This window comes from Phoca vitulina, unplaced genomic scaffold (assembly GCF_004348235.1).
Source record: "Phoca vitulina isolate PV1807 unplaced genomic scaffold, GSC_HSeal_1.0 scaffold3, whole genome shotgun sequence".
Lineage (NCBI taxonomy): Eukaryota > Metazoa > Chordata > Mammalia > Carnivora > Phocidae > Phoca > Phoca vitulina.
The window spans coordinates 64,341,596-64,361,384 of record NW_022589706.1 but is presented as its reverse complement, the minus strand read 5'-3'; the positions used below and the strand labels follow the sequence as shown (position 1 = coordinate 64,361,384).

Below are 19,789 nucleotides of genomic sequence, written 5' to 3'. Positions count from 1 at the left end.
AGGGGGGCCGTCTCTGTACTATTGCAAGACTGCCATATTGATTGAGTAGATAGAAATCATATGTTCCATTTGCTGCTGGCTTTTAATTTCTTCTCTTGTTCCTACCGTCAGGATTTAAAACCAAGTAACATTGTAGTCAAGTCTGATTGTACATTGAAAATCCTCGACTTTGGACTAGCCAGGACGGCAGGCACAAGCTTCATGATGACTCCTTATGTGGTTACACGTTATTATAGAGCCCCCGAGGTTATTCTGGGAATGGGCTACAAGGAGAATGGTAAGGAGGCTTCTGCATAGCAGACACAGAAACCATGAAGAAAATGTGTATACATTTTAGATGGTCAAGGGCAATGTTCTCTCTCATGTATATGAATATATATTTTTAATAGGGCTGCCAACTTTCATATTCAGAAGGTTTTAAAAAATAATACTAGGAAGAATCACTCATAAAAAATGTGAAGGATATTTCTTAAAGTAAGCTTTACAGCAAGAACACTAACATGTTATGGCCAAAAAGAACTGTGGATGGAATCTGATTAAACAGTCAAGCAGGTATTGATTAGCACACATGCTGTAGATATTGAGACAAATTGCTGTTTGGGTTGGAGCTTAGCTCAAAGTGAGTATGAAAACAGGAAGTAGTCTGTCTGTTACATTTAGCCATTTGGCTTCATGGCTATCTTAGATTGATGGCTCTAGTCCTAGGAAAAGACAAAAAGATGTCATAAGTCCTTGGAGCAAGAATCTTACAAATGCTCGAAGAATAGTCAATTTAGAACAATCCAAATTGTTCAAGTTAGATAAGAGTTTCTTTAATGCTTTAAATTGCTCTGTGAGTAATATTTAGGATAGCAATTACCTAGTAAATTTTTATAAATTCCAAATCATGGAGAAAATATTAAATTTTATATTACTCATTTCATTAAAAAATCTAGTATTCATGAACATTTTAAAAGAAAAGAAAGAATCTTCAAAATGTATTACAATTTGATTTTATTAAAGACTTTATAAAACACTTATTAAATGCATTGCCATTTATTATTTTGAAAAGAATACCTCTAACAAGTAATGTAGCATATTAAAAAATATATCTAATAAATTTAAGAATTAAAATAGTTTTAAATTAGGATTGTATATATATGATCAATGTACCTTGCATGGTTATTTTATGTTTTATTCTATTTAATTCCTAGCAGTCTATTTTTATAAATTTTATAAAAATAACTATCCATGTATTTTTATGTGCAGGTGCTAAAGGGTAACTTTATGAAAATTCCCTGGCTACCAAAGTTTTAAAAAATTTCGTTGTGTACTTTCAGATTAGAAGAAGGCCAATACTTCTGTGTATTTGTGCAGAGGAAAGGGAGAAGTCAGCTCTTAGGAAGGTCAGGTTCACTTTGGAGAGCGATGGCAGGATTCTGTTACCTTTTAACTTGGAACAGGCAAATCTAGTCCTCTTCCCAAGGTATAATACCACATCTAACTTACTTGGAAAAGAAGATATTTGTATACATTTTTCACAGGTTATTTGTAAAAATTCAAAGGAGAACCAATTTTAAAAAATCAAGAAATCAAGGCTCTACAGAGGTCTGGGGGTAGGGTCTGAATTTGCCTATTATGGCGTTACGGATCTTAGCTGCACAAATGCATGTAATTTCTTCCCTTTTCCTTCCCTCACCAGAAAAGGTTGCAAGTTACTGCCTTAGTGTTTTCACTTCTCTAGATCTGTGAAGGTATAGCTAGCACCCTTGTGCTGCCCTCTTGCCTATGAGTGGAAGGTTATCATGCAGAAGAACCCGCTTGTTCCTCCATCAGGCATGCCCAGCTGTCCTGTGCACCTACCCCGCCTTCCTTCCCCAAGGAGCATTTCAGCCTCATGTTTTTGCCCCAAAGTTCCCTTGGTCCTTACTAAAAAGCAAGTTGGAAGAGGGTAAAGATTGGTAAGAGAAGGTGAACATGTTTGGTTAATGAGTATGACAATTGAGAAATAAACAAAACGAACAAACAAATAAATAGAACAATTTTTAAACACCTTTCATACTTTTTTTTGCTTTACTTCCAGATGACTCCTTTATACATGTGTTAATTGATCATATCTTTATTCTTGAAATACTTCAAATAGAGACTAAAACTGATGTTTATTTACAAGGATAACTTCTGAAGGAAAAACTAAGTCCTGAACACCAGGGATTCCAAAACATCTGCCTTTAAACCACGGTTTCAGCTGTTCCCTAGTTTCTTGGATTTGCTTGCATATACCTTGTTTTGAACCAACCAACCAACTAACCAACCAACCAACCAAACAAACAAAAACAAAGAGAACAAACGAGTAGTCTCTTGTTGCCCTATTCCACATAACTGAGTGGAATAGAAAATGGAAACAGCCACCCCTCCAGGTTGATTAAAATTATTTTTGCTACATCCAGCAAATGGTCAAAAACCCCTATGTCTTTTAGCCGCAGCCTGCTATGGAAATAATTTTGGTGTAGCTTCTGTGTTCCCATGTCACCCCTTTATGGCACTACAAAGGCAATCTAAGGTACCCATAAAGTAATTTCTAAAAATTAATTTGAGTTCTCATACTAAACATTGTTAATGTCATATTACAGTGCTGGTTTTCATTTGGGGGTAACTTTTGGTGGGAGACAAAAATTGTACCTTCTAATCAAACTGTTCTTTTTCCTCCTCCTTCAGAGATCAATTATCTTAGTTAACTTTACTTTCCTCCCTTTTCTTCACTTCCCTCTCTCCTGTTCTAGTGGATATATGGTCTGTGGGATGCATTATGGGAGAAATGGTTCGCCACAAAATCCTCTTTCCAGGAAGGGACTGTATCCTTGTACCTTTTGCTGCAGCTTTACCTGTTTTGTTCTCTCTCCCTTTAAACACATAATGATTTTACCAGGAGAGTAAAGATAGAAGCAAAAAGTTGGGTAAGTGGTATAATTGTGATTAAAAAACGAAGTGATGATTTATATAATCTGACCAGTACTGAATACGACCTACTGCAATGATTTGTTTTAATTAAATTTTCAATGGGCTTTTTTTCTTTAAATTATTTTCTTGTCTGTAACTCAAAATAGCAATGCTATTTTTTTTTCATAAATAAGAGAGGTCACCAAATCCCAAATTATTAAAATACCTTTATCTTTATAATTAGCAAAAGAAGTCACTATTTGCAAGTATTTTCCATCTTTTTTCTAAAACCATTTTATGCTTCTACAACATTTAGGCATAATAATTTCTCTCCTTGCTGACATCCTAAGCTTCTTTCTAGAGTTTCATTGATTTGAATTACTCTTGACACTATCCAGTCTTAAATAGGTCAATATAGCATATCCTCCTTAAAACATGAACTTCCACATTTAAAAATCATAATTATTATGCAGATTGCCAGAGATTAGCTGGGTTTAAAATAGGCTTGGAGATATGACTGAGACCCAGATAATTGCTTTTCCAGTGAAATTTAGAATTTGAAGAAGTAGTGTTTATTTGAGTTCTACCACCAAGTCCTGTACTAGATTCCATCAGGAATTTCTTGGAGAGATATCTATGATTTAGAATTATTAAATGAGCTGGCATATTTCTGAAATGACAAAAAGTTCATTCTCTAACAAAGTCACATATTAGTATTTGTAACATATAGGTAATAAAGTTTACATATTAATAGAGAATATACTTTACACATATAGAAATACCCTGCTAACACACAATCATGCAAATCTATGTACAACAGTTGCCAACTTTAACAGTGATAATGCAAGATTGAGTTCAGTATATTTATTATATGTGAAATTTTTTAGAAACTGCCAGTAAATATGTGGTCCATAATTCTATTAAATATTGTATCTGATTAATAAGAAAGCTCTATTAAGGAACTCTTTTATTATATAAGAAAGATTATGGTTGTTATTTAGTAGACTCAATGAGAAGTTTATACCACCATGAGCACTCATTTATGTAGGTATTTATTTATTCTGCTGGGTATCAGTAAAATATTCTCTAAATTCCAATAGTAAAGCAAGAGTAATGACATCTTCTAGAACTATACTGTCCATTAGGTAGCCACTAACCACATGTGCCTATTCAGTACTTAAATTATGACTAGTCTGAATTGAGATGTATTTTATGTGCAAAATGCGTACTAGATTTTGAGGATATAGAAAGAAAGCATATAAAATATCTCAATAATTTTTATATTGATATTAAAATGATAATAGTTCATTTTACTTTTATTTTATTTTAAATTATTTACATTTTGAGGATAAATTATATATCCAAGGTAGTTGATTTGAACACTATTATAATTCACATTCATATGTAAATGTACTGATTTCATATAAAAGTAGAAGTGTGTGTATGTATGTATGTGTATATGCTTTTTTCTTTGGGGTATAACATATTTCAGACCAAAAAAAAAGGAACTTCTCAATCAGTACTCAAAATGAAGTTGCACAGCTACATCTTTATAATGCACTAGTTAGTGGAAGATAAAAAGTCACAGAATATCTCATTTCCGTGTGGTGTTGTTATAGGTCACTTGATTTCTATGTGCCATGGTTCTCTGAGATCTAATATAGCTCTTCATTTGTCAGGATTACTTTTATCCTATTTTAGCAGTATTAAATTTAAAAGCAAATAAAATTAGAAAAAGCCAAAATACCCTTCAGAAAAAAAGGCAAACAAAAATAATAGCATCATATTGGTAATTCTCTATTCTTCCAATGATTGTTTTCTTGGAGGTCTTTTTTCCCTTTTATTATGGTTTGTTTCAGGAAAATATTTGGAACTGAAAGTAAATTGTGCTAAAATCAATACATAGAATATATATCCTTGATAAAAGTGATCCTAGAAATTGAATAAACTCTAACACAAAAATTTAGATTGTGATAAGGATTTGCATTTGGTATTCCTTTATCTCAGTGATGATCATATAAGATAATGGTCTTTGATAGCCTACTGCCATATATGATAATGAGCCTGCATACAAACTTAAAAGTCAATGGAAAAGTTACGTAAAGACATTTATAGTGGAAAACATCTTGCTTAAGTTAAATTTTACTTAAATAGGAGTAAATGATTTCCAGATAAATTGTGTTAGAAGAACTGCCATCTTTCCAAAAATGTTTCCATTTAGATTTAAATCCTTAGTTCATTTTACCTATAATTAAAATTATAATTTAATGTCTTAAGTCATGACCACATTTAAAAATTAAACTGTAGTATCCCTAATAAAGAATGGATTACATGTACTCAGTGTTTTTGAGTGGAATTGTTTCATTAATCTTTACATGAAGTTATTATAAGTTTATGATTAGGCTTCCCACCAACAATCAAGAGATCAGAGCATTGAATTAACTTCACTAACTGTGATGATCAGATACAAGTTTCGGGGTTGATGGAGTATTTATGGAGAGAAGAATCATACCAATATTTTAGCATATTTGAAATGATTCCAGCATTTAATGGAAGTAATATCAAAGTGTAACATATGCTAATTGACTTCTTCCAAGATTCTTCAGAGACATAAAAAAAAGCAATCATAAGTTCCCTTGACTTTCCCTTATAATTATTCAGAGTAATTTCTATTAAATTTCTCTGAGGCTGAAAAATTATATGATAATACTCTATCATCATAATCAACATTATTCCTCTCTCCGACAGAACTTTATAATGTTCTCTTTCTTAATCTGAACCTACAGCAAAAATAGTAAAACACCTTGACAAATTGGGAAATTTCATGAAATTATTAGTGATGACTGAAGTTTTAGCTATTTGCCTGCATTAAAACTGTCTTTGCATTTTGAGAAACACTGTGTGAGTTTCTTAGCTATTGATATGATCCAGATGATATCACAGGTTAGTTTCTTGAGTATGAAAGTGTTGGCAAAATACATACATATATATGTATTTGCTTTTCCATTAATTAATTTGCCGATTTTTTAATATCCAAAGGATTATTTATAAAATATTTGTTTTTATTGTGTGAATAGTTTAATTATACAAACATACACTATTACACACTCGATTTTTATTACAGTGTTATGATTAAAACCTATTTCATAGGCTATATTTTGACATATAGTATTACTAAAAATTCTTTGGTCCATGACAAATTTCAAGTTAGCAGTAAATATATGAGGTCCATTATTTTCTTTAGGCCAACGATAATAAAAGAGGTATCAGTCACTTTGCATTTCATTCAGATTTTGTTTCTTTCAACAATAACTTATAGTAAAGTTATGCTTTCTTAGAAGTTGTGTTTTTCTTTAAAGGGATATTTAGTCACTGACTCCCTCCCGCACCCCAAGCCTCAACTAGGGCATGCCATGTTCTTGATTACTGAAATTTCATAATACCAGTAGAATTTTCATATAATACAAATTCTTTCCTGAAGCCTACTTCTTTTAGATATATTTTTTTTACCTTTTTTCTTCCATTCTACTTCAAATGGCAACAGCTTCCTTGAGCAAGCCTGTGAAGTCCTTTATCTAGAGTTCTTGGCCAGAGTTCCCTGGACCTGGGTGATATTAAAAAGAGGCACACTGCATTCATTTGAAATTGCTAGACCTCAAGTGTATTATCTCCAATTAAGGCTGGATCAGACTGCTAAAATAGCCCCTTTTTATTTTCCCTCTGAAGACATGAGAAATTTCAGTTAGGATGGAAAGTGTATACATATAAACTTGCCAAGGAGCCAAGTTATTAAGGAACAGATAAACGATTTGCCAAAAATATGTTTGAATAAATAAAGAAAACATCCTCAAATTTAATAAATGTCATATCTTTTCTAAGCTTGAGCATTAAAATTAGGAATAATCAAAGTAAAGTGAATAAAAATTAGAGGTGTGGATTATTATATCCATCTAATATAGTCTCACTCTTTACCTCTTTGAAATAACCATGCTTACTTTCTAATAAACTTTTGCAACTAATACATTACTATAGTCTGAGTCTTTTACCTAATATTAAGGTAATACAGTATTATCTCAAACCATATATGATTTATGACTTTAAATAAAGGTGTGAAGTAAAACTTCAGGCATTCTTTCATACCCATAAGCACTTTGCAGATGATCATTAACATTAAAAAAAATAAGCCTTTTCACCTTTATTTCTTTATACTTGTTTAAAAGAATATATTTCACCATTAATTTGTTTATTACTCTTTTATTATTATTTTGAGAGAATCTGAGTAAGACAGGAATCACTAGAGTGGGAACTCCAGATTGAAGTGATCTAAAAAGATGGAAGGAGGACATAGTTATAAGAGGAAAATCCCTCTCCTGGGAAGTTGAGACTAGGCCAGAGTACACCAGAGGGCGGGATAAAGCATGATGGTCATAAAAGGAGTTCAGAGAGATAGATTGCAAGGGAGCAGCAAGCCAAGATGGACTTCCAGGGTGGAACGGAAGGCAAGAAATTGAGGAGCTGGACCTTGACCCCTTGATGTCTCAGAGAGTAGCTACTGAGCACTAGCATTCACAAAGCTCCACTAGGACTACCCAGAAGTTCCCTGTCTTCTGGAAGTGCATACAGAAAAGTTTAAAAGCATGTTATTTTTCCCTATCCCTCTATAGTTCTGTAGACAATGTACTGAGTGATTTTTTTTTTAAATGAAGTGAAATATTGAGGGGGAAGACTACAAACAATAAAACACATTCTTTAGTCATTACTATGATATTCCATTGAAACTGTCCTGGCCCCAGGTGGCCCTTAGGACAGAGTTCGTGAACAGTGATACCTACTGTGGGCAACACTCTTTCTCCCTTCCGCAGTCCAGTGAAAGTCAAACTTATACTGGACTAGGGCTCCAAGAGCTGGCTTCTGGTCCTGTTCACTTTGGTCATGTGACCCCCCTAAATTTTAATTTACTTTATAAAATACCTCTTCTCCCTATCTTACAGGATTGCTGCGGTGATAAAACATTAGATGTTTACACACATACACATACCTATAAATACCTTCAAAGCTAAGAAACAACATTTATGTTATAAAGTTAATTAGTTTGGGGACACTCCAGCCCAAATAACCTTCAAATTGAATTAGATAAATAAAAAAAAAAAGAAAGAAAAGAAAATAACTAAAAGGCTACTTAGAATAAAAAATTTCTATCAAAGGATGAGAAACAAAAATTATCTGTGAATTAGACAACAGTAAAAAGAAAGAAAAATAAAGTTTGCCACTCACTAAAATATTTCTGTAACCTGATGTACAGAATGAAGTGGAGATACTAACACTGGTAATACTATGAGACATCTGGAGCCGGTGTTTGCTGTTTATTGATCAGAACAATGAAAAGGGAAAAGAAAAGTTTAAAGAAAAACACATTTTTCAACATTAGGATTTCTTTGAATTACTTATTTCTATACACTACAGAATTACATGGATTTTGAAAGATGACATTTAAAACATATTGGTGCAATAAAAAAATTATTTAGGTCTTTTTTATGGCAAAATATTTTGTAAGTTTATTAGTTTATTGTTTTATTTGTAATTTAATATGAAGCTAAAAGTTTTTATAGCTTCGCTATAAGTTCCAATGGATTTTTTCTGTTTTGTAAAAAAGCAGATCAGAAATATAAAGTGTTTTAAATAAAGGTTAAAAATTAATAATATAATGACATAGAAGTTCTAAAGCAAGAAAAGCAAGTTGAATGGGTAGCCTCAAGGAGAAAAGCTTCCTTTGATTTCCTGGCATTAGAATATGTAACATTCCATAAATGTTATTTTTCTTATTTAGATTTACATGTGCAAAATATATAAGTTTCTTTTATAATTCCATTTTTTCACTGAAGTTTAAAACAATATGCTCTTGTTAAATATCTAAATTTATAACTTTTGAAACAAACTTTCCAAAGAAATGGTGTTACGATGTTAGAAAATCATATGAAATCTTCTTGCTATTGTATTTTGAGGTATGCTTTGAAAGAAAATTTATCAAAGCACATTGTCTGAATCCTATGCCAAGTAAAGATATAGTTAGGTGAGGGAGAAAAACAATGTGGTCTCACAGTTGTGTTACCAGAGTCACACAATCTCCTAGATTGGGAGACATTTGCCAGGTTGCTAGATAGAAATTCACATAGCCCAAAAAATATTTCACTGTAGATTACAACCCAAGCCATTGGACAGAAAGTGGAAATAGCAATAGAATGCTTTCTTTATTTAGATTTAAGCTGCCAGAGCCTACGTTATATCATTTCTATCTCTTGGCTAGAACAGAAAAAAAGATAACTTAGCATAATTTAATGCCTGACAAATGATACAATGACACTTGAGATTTTCTCACTTAGAAAATTAATCACCATAATTTAGTAACACCAAAACTTACTTAACATCCCTTCTAGGGAAAATGACTCAGTTTCTGAGTGTCACCGTTGCAAATGAATTTCCTTTCTGCCTATGGGGATACTGATGATGGGAGAGAAAATGTAATAAATCAGAATCATAAAAACAACCAGAATTCTCATTGGGCAGCATTAATGTACAAAACTCTAACAGAGACCCAAATATTATATCAGGCAGTCTCAGAAAGCATCAAAATCCAGCTTTCAACAGTAATCGAATTTGCTGATTTCTTCTCAGGTCTATGCACGATTAGTATTCATTGGAATATCTTGAAAATCTCATAAAATAATCTAGTCTCCTTGCTAATAAGCAGATATGTATATTAGTTGGGAGAAGGCTTACCACCAACCCCCACCTCCCTGTTCCAACAAGATTTAGTATCAGATTCTTTTATTACCTATTTCCTGTTTTAGTTGTGATGAATAATTCACAAAATCTGGTGCAATGAGTTTATCTTGAGAAATAATCTTGTCTTGAGTATATAAAGATCCATATAAATATGCATATATTCCATGTTTGTAATTCATAATAATAGAGTGTATTATTTCTAGGCACAAGGCTTAGCACTTAGGTGGTATAAGCATGGATAATCTGTAGGAATAATGAATAATGGGTAAGGTTAAATGGGAATGAGAAATTGGAAAGGCTTCTAGGGTATTGTTACTCAGAAAGGTTCTTTAAAATAGAGAAAATAGAATTCATTATATTAATCAGTAGTTCAGATCTAGGGTTTTTATCTCTGCATTATTTTTATGAAAAGCTTTATGATCTATTAAGTCTATTTTGGGTTCTGACATGAAGATAAATTTCCAAAAAATGGTTTCCTTTTACTTTGAAATATCTATATCCAGCAGAGCCACACGAAGGAGAACTGGAAGATAGGCCAATTATTCGTACCAATTATTCAACCAACAACTGTCTAGAACTGTTTGAGACTGAAGCAACATAAGGACTAAGATTCCATTTAGATCACCTGTTTATTGTCATTGCCATTGTTTAAAGGCATATATGAGGGAGTGAAAGACAAGGGATTTTAGTCTGAAAGATGAAAATTTGTCAGTTTTAGGAAAGGAGTGGCAAAGGATCATAGGCTATATTCACATAAGTTAAGATTATTACTTAGATGAAGAAGCAGGTCAATTGCTTTTTAAATAATGGAAAGAAGTTCCATAGAGACAGCTGTGATCGAATATGTGGAATGCCTTTTTAAATGGTTTTAACAGTGAAAAGATCACCCAATGAACTGTGAGTTTCCCTCATTGGAAAGATCTCTTTATTGCATCTAAATATAATATTAAATAAATGTTAAATAAATAAAACTTTCCAGAATATATTTAATTCCAATATATAATTCATACTTACTATGTACCAGGCAATGTACAAGGATCTTTACCAGGCATAATCTTTTCAAATCTTTTTTAAAAATTTTACATGATAAATACTATTTACCATCCACATTTTAGAGGATGAAGTTTATATTTAGAGAGATGAAGTACCTTGACCAAGGTTATAGAGTTAAAAAGCAATGGGGTTGGTTCTGCAGCAGAAAAAATGAGTATCTGCCAGAGATAATATAGAAGAGACTTTTTTTTCATTAAATAAAAAACAGAAATAGATGCTTTCTAACTCCCAGATACAAATACTCCCAGATTCTGTTTGTGGCAGAAGCCACCTTTTCCAAGTGTTTGAATGGGTACAGGCAAGAGAAAACCCTGCTTATTGAGTTTTTATCTCCCTATATTTTTTTGTCTTTGTCTTCCACAATATCTATAAAAATAGATACACTGTAAATAGCAACTTAGACTGGTCACTTTGGATAGTATGATAAGAAAACTTGCAATTCCAAAACAAATGCATTTTCAGAGATCTTTTTTCTTTTTTCCTTTAATCAAAGATTCTCACAATACCAAATCTTGTGAGACAGATATTATCCATAATTACAAATGCATTAATAATAAAGGGATGCACAACTGTTTGCTCTATCTTTCCCTGATATTTTTGCATGTCACATGCTTTCCTAAAATGGAAGCAAAACAAATTTGTTTCTCTTGGTTTGCTTATCACCTTCAAAGCTATAACCATTTCTTTGCAGTGATCACTCTGTTCAGGTGTTAAGTCATAAGGAAACTTTGAGTGAGATTTTCACATTGGAAAGAATCTCATGAGGAATTCTTTAAGGTCACTGCCAAATTACAGAATGTGATTTGAAGAGTAAGTGGAGCAAAATTAGGGTGTACTGCTATTTTAATGCCTTTTCCTATTTGCTCCCCCTCAACATCCTTTATTCTTCTAGGTTATCTTCCCTCTTAAGAATGACCTATCTCTCTTTCTGACTTTTCAATAGGAACACGTGAGTAACCAAGTATAGTTAAAGAGAGAGATTTTACTTTCTTGCTTCGCCTTTTCCCATTTTGCCCCTCCCTGTGTACCCTCTGCCCTAGCTTACTGGTTTTAAGTTCTGGATGATAACTGGCAATAGCAGAGAAACCATAGTAATTTTACCTTGAATTCCAAGTTTCTTTGGATTCATAGTCTGAGAAGTGTCAGCTCTTTAAATCATGTTGTTCATTTCATGTTGAACCATCCCGTTTTGAAAGCCAGTATTTCTTACCATTTTAAAGCAACCATGTTTATAAGAATAAGACAAGGCTTCCTGTTTAGAAACACGCTCCTTTGATGGGAGTCAATGAAACTGAGCCAGCATATTTCAAAACATTCATTCTTGAACTGGCATTTCACTTCCAGAAATTTATTCATATTTATAAATAAGAGTAAATGTGTTTTGTAAAAGAAACCCTTTCTTTTGAGGTTGCTGGCAGCTCAGCTTTTTTTTTTTTTTTTCAAATATGGTATATGAAAGAATAAAAAAGAAACCAATTTGCATGTTTCCCATATTAAGACAATCTAGAATAATTTACAATACAAATCAGTAGGATTCTAGTAGATGAATGCAAATTAGACCTTTTAAATCAGAAACTAAATTAATCATTGAATTATAATTGCAAAATGATATTATCATGCATTAAGTAGCATTGAGTGGCACTGTAAGTTCAGTTGCATAGCAGAGAGGGCCCTGACATTCTTGTGTTCTCCCTATTTCGCTGTTTTAAAACACTAATGATCATGAGACTGGCCTCTGAGCCAGTCAGTGGAAGGTCAGACCATTGCTCTATGGCATGGGTAGCCAAGTGTTTTCATTTATTCGCTGTTCTATTCCTATCTTCTTGTTTATCTTCATTTCATTTTTGTTTTCAGTTGACATGTGGTCAGTAGGGTGCATCATGGGAGAAATGATAAAAGGTGCAGTGCTGTTTCCTGGCACTGATCGTATCCTTCTTAGCAGCCAGTGGTCTCTATGGGTGTCATTCTCAATCAATTCCCTTTGGTCTCAAACACAACACCGCTGGTGGTATATATTCACCGCCTTTAGAGGGGTTCTAAGTGACTCCAGTGTCAAATATTTACCAGCTGGCATCGTGGTAGTCTGACCTTGTCTCCTAGCTCGATCTTATGTGGATAATACAAGTATCAAATAGGAAATATTCAGCACGCTTTCAAAAGGCCTGCCTTAAAATTCAGTCCTATGAAACTAATATCAGTGCTATGCGCCTCTCTATTTTTTTTTTTTTTGAAGGGGTGTACGTGTTTTAAAATTAAGTTATTTTCATAGCTAGGTAATAAACAAAATATTTCAGTTTTAAGACTGGAGATTTATGCTTTCAAGAAATATTCACCTGACATGGAAATCTTTAATCAGTTAGATTTATTTTCACCCTCAAATATGAAATAGGTTTATATTAACACATATTCAGAAAGCATGCATATGAATTTCATTTTTAAATTGACCAACTTCTTTTAAAATTCTTTTTGTCATTTACTTCATTTCTAGGAATAATAGATCCAATTCCTGTTTTTATTTTTTCTACATTATTAACAAGTGCAAAAATTAAAACCTCATTAGCTAATAATGATTATATAAAATATCTGAAAAAACAAATTTCTGTCACTTGAGTAAGTAAAACTGATCTTCTCTTAGGCAGCTAATAGTTAGCAAGTAAAGATTCCAGAGGCTCTTCAGTATTAAATAGATACAGACACTGTGTTATTGGTATATGGATATGTAATAATTTATTTTCTTAAGTTAGTTAAATATTCTACACTCAGTCACTTATGAAGATACTATGTCTTCATCATATTAAGGATAAAACCTCTGCTTAAATGACTATGATTTAAAAATAAAATCAAACCTATAATAATGGGGTTTTAATGTATAATTAAAGTAAACCTAATTACTAATATAGTGTATCCTAACCATATTACGATTAGCTATTTGCTTTGGGGAATAATATATTACTTATATGGATATATATAGTTTCATACATGTACTCTCTGTATGTATTAAAGGACCAGTTTGGGAAATGACTGAGTTAGGCACTCAATTAATTTTTGTTGAATGAAAGAACTGACCTAAAAAGTTTTATTTAGTAAAATAAAGTTACATTGTTTTTACTTCTATTCTTTTTTCTACTCTTATTTATGACACATTTATTTTTCAAGTTTTTCTGTCTATATTGCAGTTTTGTCTTCTACATATACATTTTATTAAATAACATCAATAAATTTGCCACATTCATGTTTATGTTAATGCTGTTTCAAAGTCAGTTGGCTTGATAAAAACTAAATTCCTTCAGATTTCTAAGAAACAGGATTTTTTTAATTTCCAAGGAATTTTAAACTTTACGTTGGTCTTTGGACATGAACATGAAACAGTTCTTAAGTTTTGGCTAATTTTATGCATTTGATGAAAATAGACTCAATCTGTTAACTTTGTACTCTGCTTTTTCAGTTCATTGTGGTGACTGAAATGATTATTTGCCACCTTTAAATTAAAATGGTTGATTTTCATTACTTTCCTCTCATTTTCTTTTTTAAAAAATCAAATCAGATTTCCACAATGGAGTTATTAAGTACAGATTAACATTTCTTAGAATCCATTTTTGGGGAGAAGTTGATTGGATATCATTTCTAACTTGGGTATTAAAATCCCATGTAAGTAAAGCTTTAGGCTGCTACTAATGTTAAAATCTCATAATAGATGCCCTCTCAATGACTGAGCTTGATATTTTTATATTGAGTTATTTCTGGAGTTCTTATAGGGATACACTTGTAAATTTCTTGAAGGGCAATGCTTATTATTTTCTAAAATGGCTCCTCTGAGTGTAGGATGTGGTCTTTTAATGATTTCAAACATGTTGGTTAAAGTTTAAATCATTCTTTTTCAAGCAAAAAAATTATGAACACTGATTATCATAAGGTTAAACACTTAAAATGCAAGACAGATTATTTTCTAAATTCCCTATTATTAGCAATGAGTTCTCTGAAGAGACAATAAAATTGTATCTAAGTCTATTAGTTAAATAGAACCTTTAAAATGGAGTTAGAGATATACAATATGTATATTATACATCCATACAATACATCATAAGAAGTCATGTTATTTTAATCAACATATCCTCACTTATATGAAGGCATTCTCAAAATAAATGATTGCTAGAAATCCTTGCAATATGTGCTATGCATGTCTTCTTAATATATAAACCAATTCAACAGCAAAACTTAGAATATTAATAAGGCCTTATCCCCTTTATCTATGTCTAAAAAATTTCAACATGTTATTTTTAGCATTGAGAAATTTAGATAGCTAAAAGCAGTTTTTAAAATGTTATATATTTATATGCTACTTAATTAGTAAATGTATTTTAAGTATATATTAACTGAATTTTTTCAAATCAAATGTTTTTAACTCTACAGAAGAATCAGAACTCAACTATTGAAATACATTTGAGATCTAATAAATTTCATCATAGCAGAAAATCTTACTTTAAAAATTGCAAAATATTTTGTATTATCAAGTGAATTAATATTGAATATATAGCTTTTGAAGATCAATAAAATGAATACGCATTATGCTATCACTCAGATTAAAAAATAGAACATTACCAATATCTTTGAGTCTTTTTGTGTCTCCCCAGTCATATCCTTCACTCTCCCCAGAGGTCCTAAATACATATTTTTACAATCTTCTTGACTTTCTTTATATTTTACCACAGGTATATTTATCTCTAAGCAGCATATAGGTTTAGATTTATATGTTTTACATATTGCACAAGACACATTGTTTTGCTGCTTGCTTTTTGTTGAAGTTAACATTAAATTTTTGAGACTTGTTCATGTTGATCCATTAGATAGTTCATTCATTTTCATTGCTGTAAAGTATTGCAGTCTCTGAATAGTCCATAGTGAGTTCATTCTCCTGTAAATAGACTTTAGAATATATTCAGTTTTTTTGTTTTTGCTTTTGCTTTTATAAACAATGAAGCTATGAATATATATCTCATGGGAGATACATGGGAAAGGAGCACATGGGAAAGGGTTTGGTTTTTTTTAATGATAAATGCCTGGGTGCATAGGGGTGCACATTGAAAACCTGACTATGTAACATCAGATTGATTTCTAGAGTAGCAATATATAAATATAACTTCTACTCCACATTGTCACCAATTCTTGGTATTGTCAGATTTGTTTTTAAATTCGTTACCAATCTCTTAGATATAAAATACTATTCATTGGAGGTTTAATTTATATTTTCTTAACTACAAGGAGGGCTAAGCATGTTTTCTTATGCTTATTGGCCATTAGTATTTTCCTCTTGGTAAAGTTTCTTTTTTAAAAACATTTTTTATTGTATTTTTAAAAAATTCATTAGTAGGAGTTCATTATATATTCTGACACATATTCTTTGTCAGTTTTATGTGTTGCAAATAACTTCTCCCTGTATTTAGATTATTTTCCCATTTTATTTTATAGTGATTTTTGAATTTGGCCATCTTTTTTTTAATAGTGCATGTATTTTTATGTCTTAAGAATCCTTTTATGCCTTTATATTCTCTTGTAATTTTACTATGACTGTTTTAAAGATTAATCTTTTACATTTAAACCTTTAGTTCACTTGGAATTTATTTTTGTGTTTGGTGTTAAAGAGGGATCTAATTTACTTTATTTCAGTTCCATTTATTGACCAGCTTATTCTTTCTTTCTTTTTTTTTTTTAAAGATTTTATTTATTTATTCATGAGAGACAGAGAGAGAGAGAGAGAGAGAAGCAGAGGGAGAAGCAGGCTCCCAAGGAGCCGGGATCCCGATGCGGGACTCGATCCCAGGACCCCGGGATCATGACCTGAGCCGAAGGCAGACGCTTAACCATCTGATCCACCCAGGCGCCCTAGCTTATTTTTTCTTTAGTGGTCTATAAGTCTTACTGTCATAAGCTTCCACATATTGAGGGAGAAAATATTAGATTCTGGGCCTTATATTTTGTTCCACTGGTCTGTTTGTCTATATTTATACCACTACTACCCTTTCTTAATACAAATGTATAATGTATACATATATCAGGTAAGGTAAATATCTCACCTTTTTTGCCTTCTTCAGAAGTATCATAGCTATTAGTGAATCATTGCTTTTCCGTAAACATTTTAGAATTGGCTTGCTAAGGGGCGCCTGGGTGGCTCAGTCGTTAAGCGTCTGCCTTCGGCTCAGGTCGTGATCCTGGGGTCCTGGGGTCAAGCCCCGCATCGGGCTCCCTGCTCAGCAGAAAGCCTGTTTCTCCCTCCCCCAAGCCCCCTGATTTGTATTCCCTCTCTCACTGTGTCTCTCTCTGTCAAATAAATAAATAAAATCTTTAAAAAAAAAAAAAAAGAATTGGCTTGCTAAGATTCCTATTGGTATTTATAGTGGAACTGTATTAAATCCATAGTTCAATATGTGGGACATTGCCTTTTTAATTTGGATAATTTTATCTTTCTGCACAAAATGATCTTAGCACAAACTAATTTAGGTCATTACTGTACCAATTTAAATATGCTATCTGTGCCCAGTATTTTAGTTCTTTTTCCTTAGCCTCATGAATTGACAATATTATTATAATATTGCATACAGTTAGAGTTTGTTTAGATTCACCTTTATGTGAAAGAATTCTATCATTTTCTCAGCTTACCACTACTTCTTGCAATTTGGCCCTTTATTTTAAGATTATTTTTCTTTTTTCAACATTAAAAATCAGGTTTATTTTTCCACATCAACAACAAATTATATGAAAATAAAAATATGAATATAATGTCTCATAATAATATCAAATCAAATCAAATCAAATAGACTTGGTTTCCAGTTCCACATGTAAGAAGCTTAGAAGTCATCTCTCCATTCTAACAAGAAGTAAAAAAGCTGAACAGGTTGAAAATCATCAACTCTCTTGGATCTTCAAAAGAGGGAAAGACACAGAGAAAGCTACTGCCCCCAACCAAGAGAAACAGGCAAATATAGGGATCCATGTCAAGGGTAGAAAAATCTGGACTATAATTGACAAATTTCTAGAAACTCACTGTGAACAACTCAGATTTAAAAACTCCAGGGAGAGCCAGTCATGTGGAACCATAAGATGGTTAGATTTACCTCCAGGAACTTGATCAGTTCCTACAGAAAATACCAGGGAAAAATTGTCTCATTTTTCCCATAGCGGGAAGGGAAAAGGAACCATTTTGAAATATACCAGAACACTCTGTTTTTCTTATTTCTTTTTGTCACCTTTATTAAGTTTTTAATTTTAATTCCAGTATGCTTAACATACAGTGTTCTATTAATTTCAGGTGTGCAATAGAGTGATTCAACAATTCTATACATTATTCAGTGCTCTTCTTGATAAGTGTACTTTTTAAGCCCCATCAACTATTTCAGCCATCCTCCCTCCCCCTCCCCTCTGGTAACCATCAGTTTGTTCTCTATACGAATCTGTTTCTTGGTTTGTCTCTCTTTTTTTCCTTTGCTCATTTGTTCTGTTTCTTAAATTCCACATATGAGTGAAATCATATGGTATTTGACTTCCTCTGACTTATTTCGCTTAGCATTATACTCTCTAGCTCCATCCATGTCATTGCAAATGGGAAGATTTCATTCTTCTTATGGCTGAATAATATTCCATTGGATATACCACTTCTTTTTATCCATTCATCTGTTGATGAACATTTGGACTGCTTCCATAATTTGGCTATTGTAAATTGTGCTGCAATACATGGGGTGCATGTATCCATTTGAATTAGTTTTTGTATTCTTTGGATAAATACCCAGTAGTGCAATCACTGGATCATAGGGTGGTTCTATTTTTAACTTTCTGAGGAACCTCCATACTGTGTTCCATAGTGGCTGCACCAGTTTGCATTCCCACCAATAGAGCATGAGAATTCCTGTTTCTTCACTTCTTTGTCAACACTTGTTTCTTGTGTTTTGTTTTAGCCATTCTGACAGGTGTGAGGTGATTTCATTGTAGTTTTGATTTGCATTTCCCTGATGAGTGATGCTGAGCATCTTTTTATGTGTCTGTTGGTCATCTGTATGTCTTCTTCAGAGAAATGTCTGTTCATTTCTTCTGCCCATTTTTAAATTGGTTCTAAGTGTTGAGTGGTATTGGTTATGTATTTTGGATATTAACCCTTCATCAGATGTTTCATTTACATTTTCTTCCAATGTAGGTTACCTTTTAGTTTTGTTGATTGTTTCCTTTGCTGTACAGAAACTTTTTATTTTGATGTAGTCCCAATAGTTTATTTTCACTATTATTTCCCTTGCCTCAGGAGATATATCTAGAGAAATATTGCTATGGCTGATGTCAGAGACATTATTGCCAGTGCTCTCTTCTAGGATTGTATTTTTTTATTTTTATTTTTTTAAATTTAATCTTATTATGTTATGTTAATCACCATACATTACATCATTAGTTTTTGATGTAGTGTTCCATGATTCATTGTTTATGTATAGCACCCAGTGCTCCATTCAGTACGTGCCCTCTTTAATACCCATCACCAGGCTAACCCATCCCCCCACCCCCTCCTCTCTAGAACCCTCAGTTTGTTTCTCAGAGTCCATAGTCTCTCATGGTTTGTCTCCCCGTCTGATTTCCCCCCTTCATTTTTCCCTTCCTACTATCTTTTTTTTTAAGATATAATGTATTATTTGTTTCAGAGGTACAGGTCTGTGGTTCATCAGTCTTACACAATTCACAGCGCTTGTTATGGTTTCAGATCTCACATTTAGGTCTTTAGTCCATTTTGAATTTATTTTTGTGTATGGTATAAAAAAGTGGTCAGTTTCATTCTTTTGCATGTAGCTGTCCAGTTTTCTGAACACCATTTGTTGAAGAGACTGTCTTTTCCTCATTGCATATTCTTTCCTCTTTTGTGGAAGATTAATTGACCATAGAATTGTGGGTTTATTTCTGGATTTTCTATTCTGATCCATTGATCTGTGTGTCTATTTTTGTGTTGGTACCATACTGCTTTGATTACTATAGATTTGTAATATAACTTGAAATCTGAGATTGTGATACT

At 32.4% G+C, this 19,789-nt stretch overlaps 1 protein-coding gene across 9 annotated transcripts in view; it reads left to right on the top strand.

The window, feature by feature from the left end:
- MAPK10 (mitogen-activated protein kinase 10) overlaps positions 1–19,789 on the top strand; it is a 317,221-nt gene that overhangs the window by 234,103 nt on the left and 63,329 nt on the right. For all 9 annotated transcript variants that reach the window (XM_032400729.1, XM_032400737.1, XM_032400738.1 and 6 more), the window contains 2 exons: positions 112–277; positions 2,760–2,831. In XM_032400729.1, coding sequence (XP_032256620.1) covers positions 112–277; positions 2,760–2,831 — 238 coding nt within the window. The remainder of the gene's footprint in view (positions 1–111; positions 278–2,759; positions 2,832–19,789) is intronic.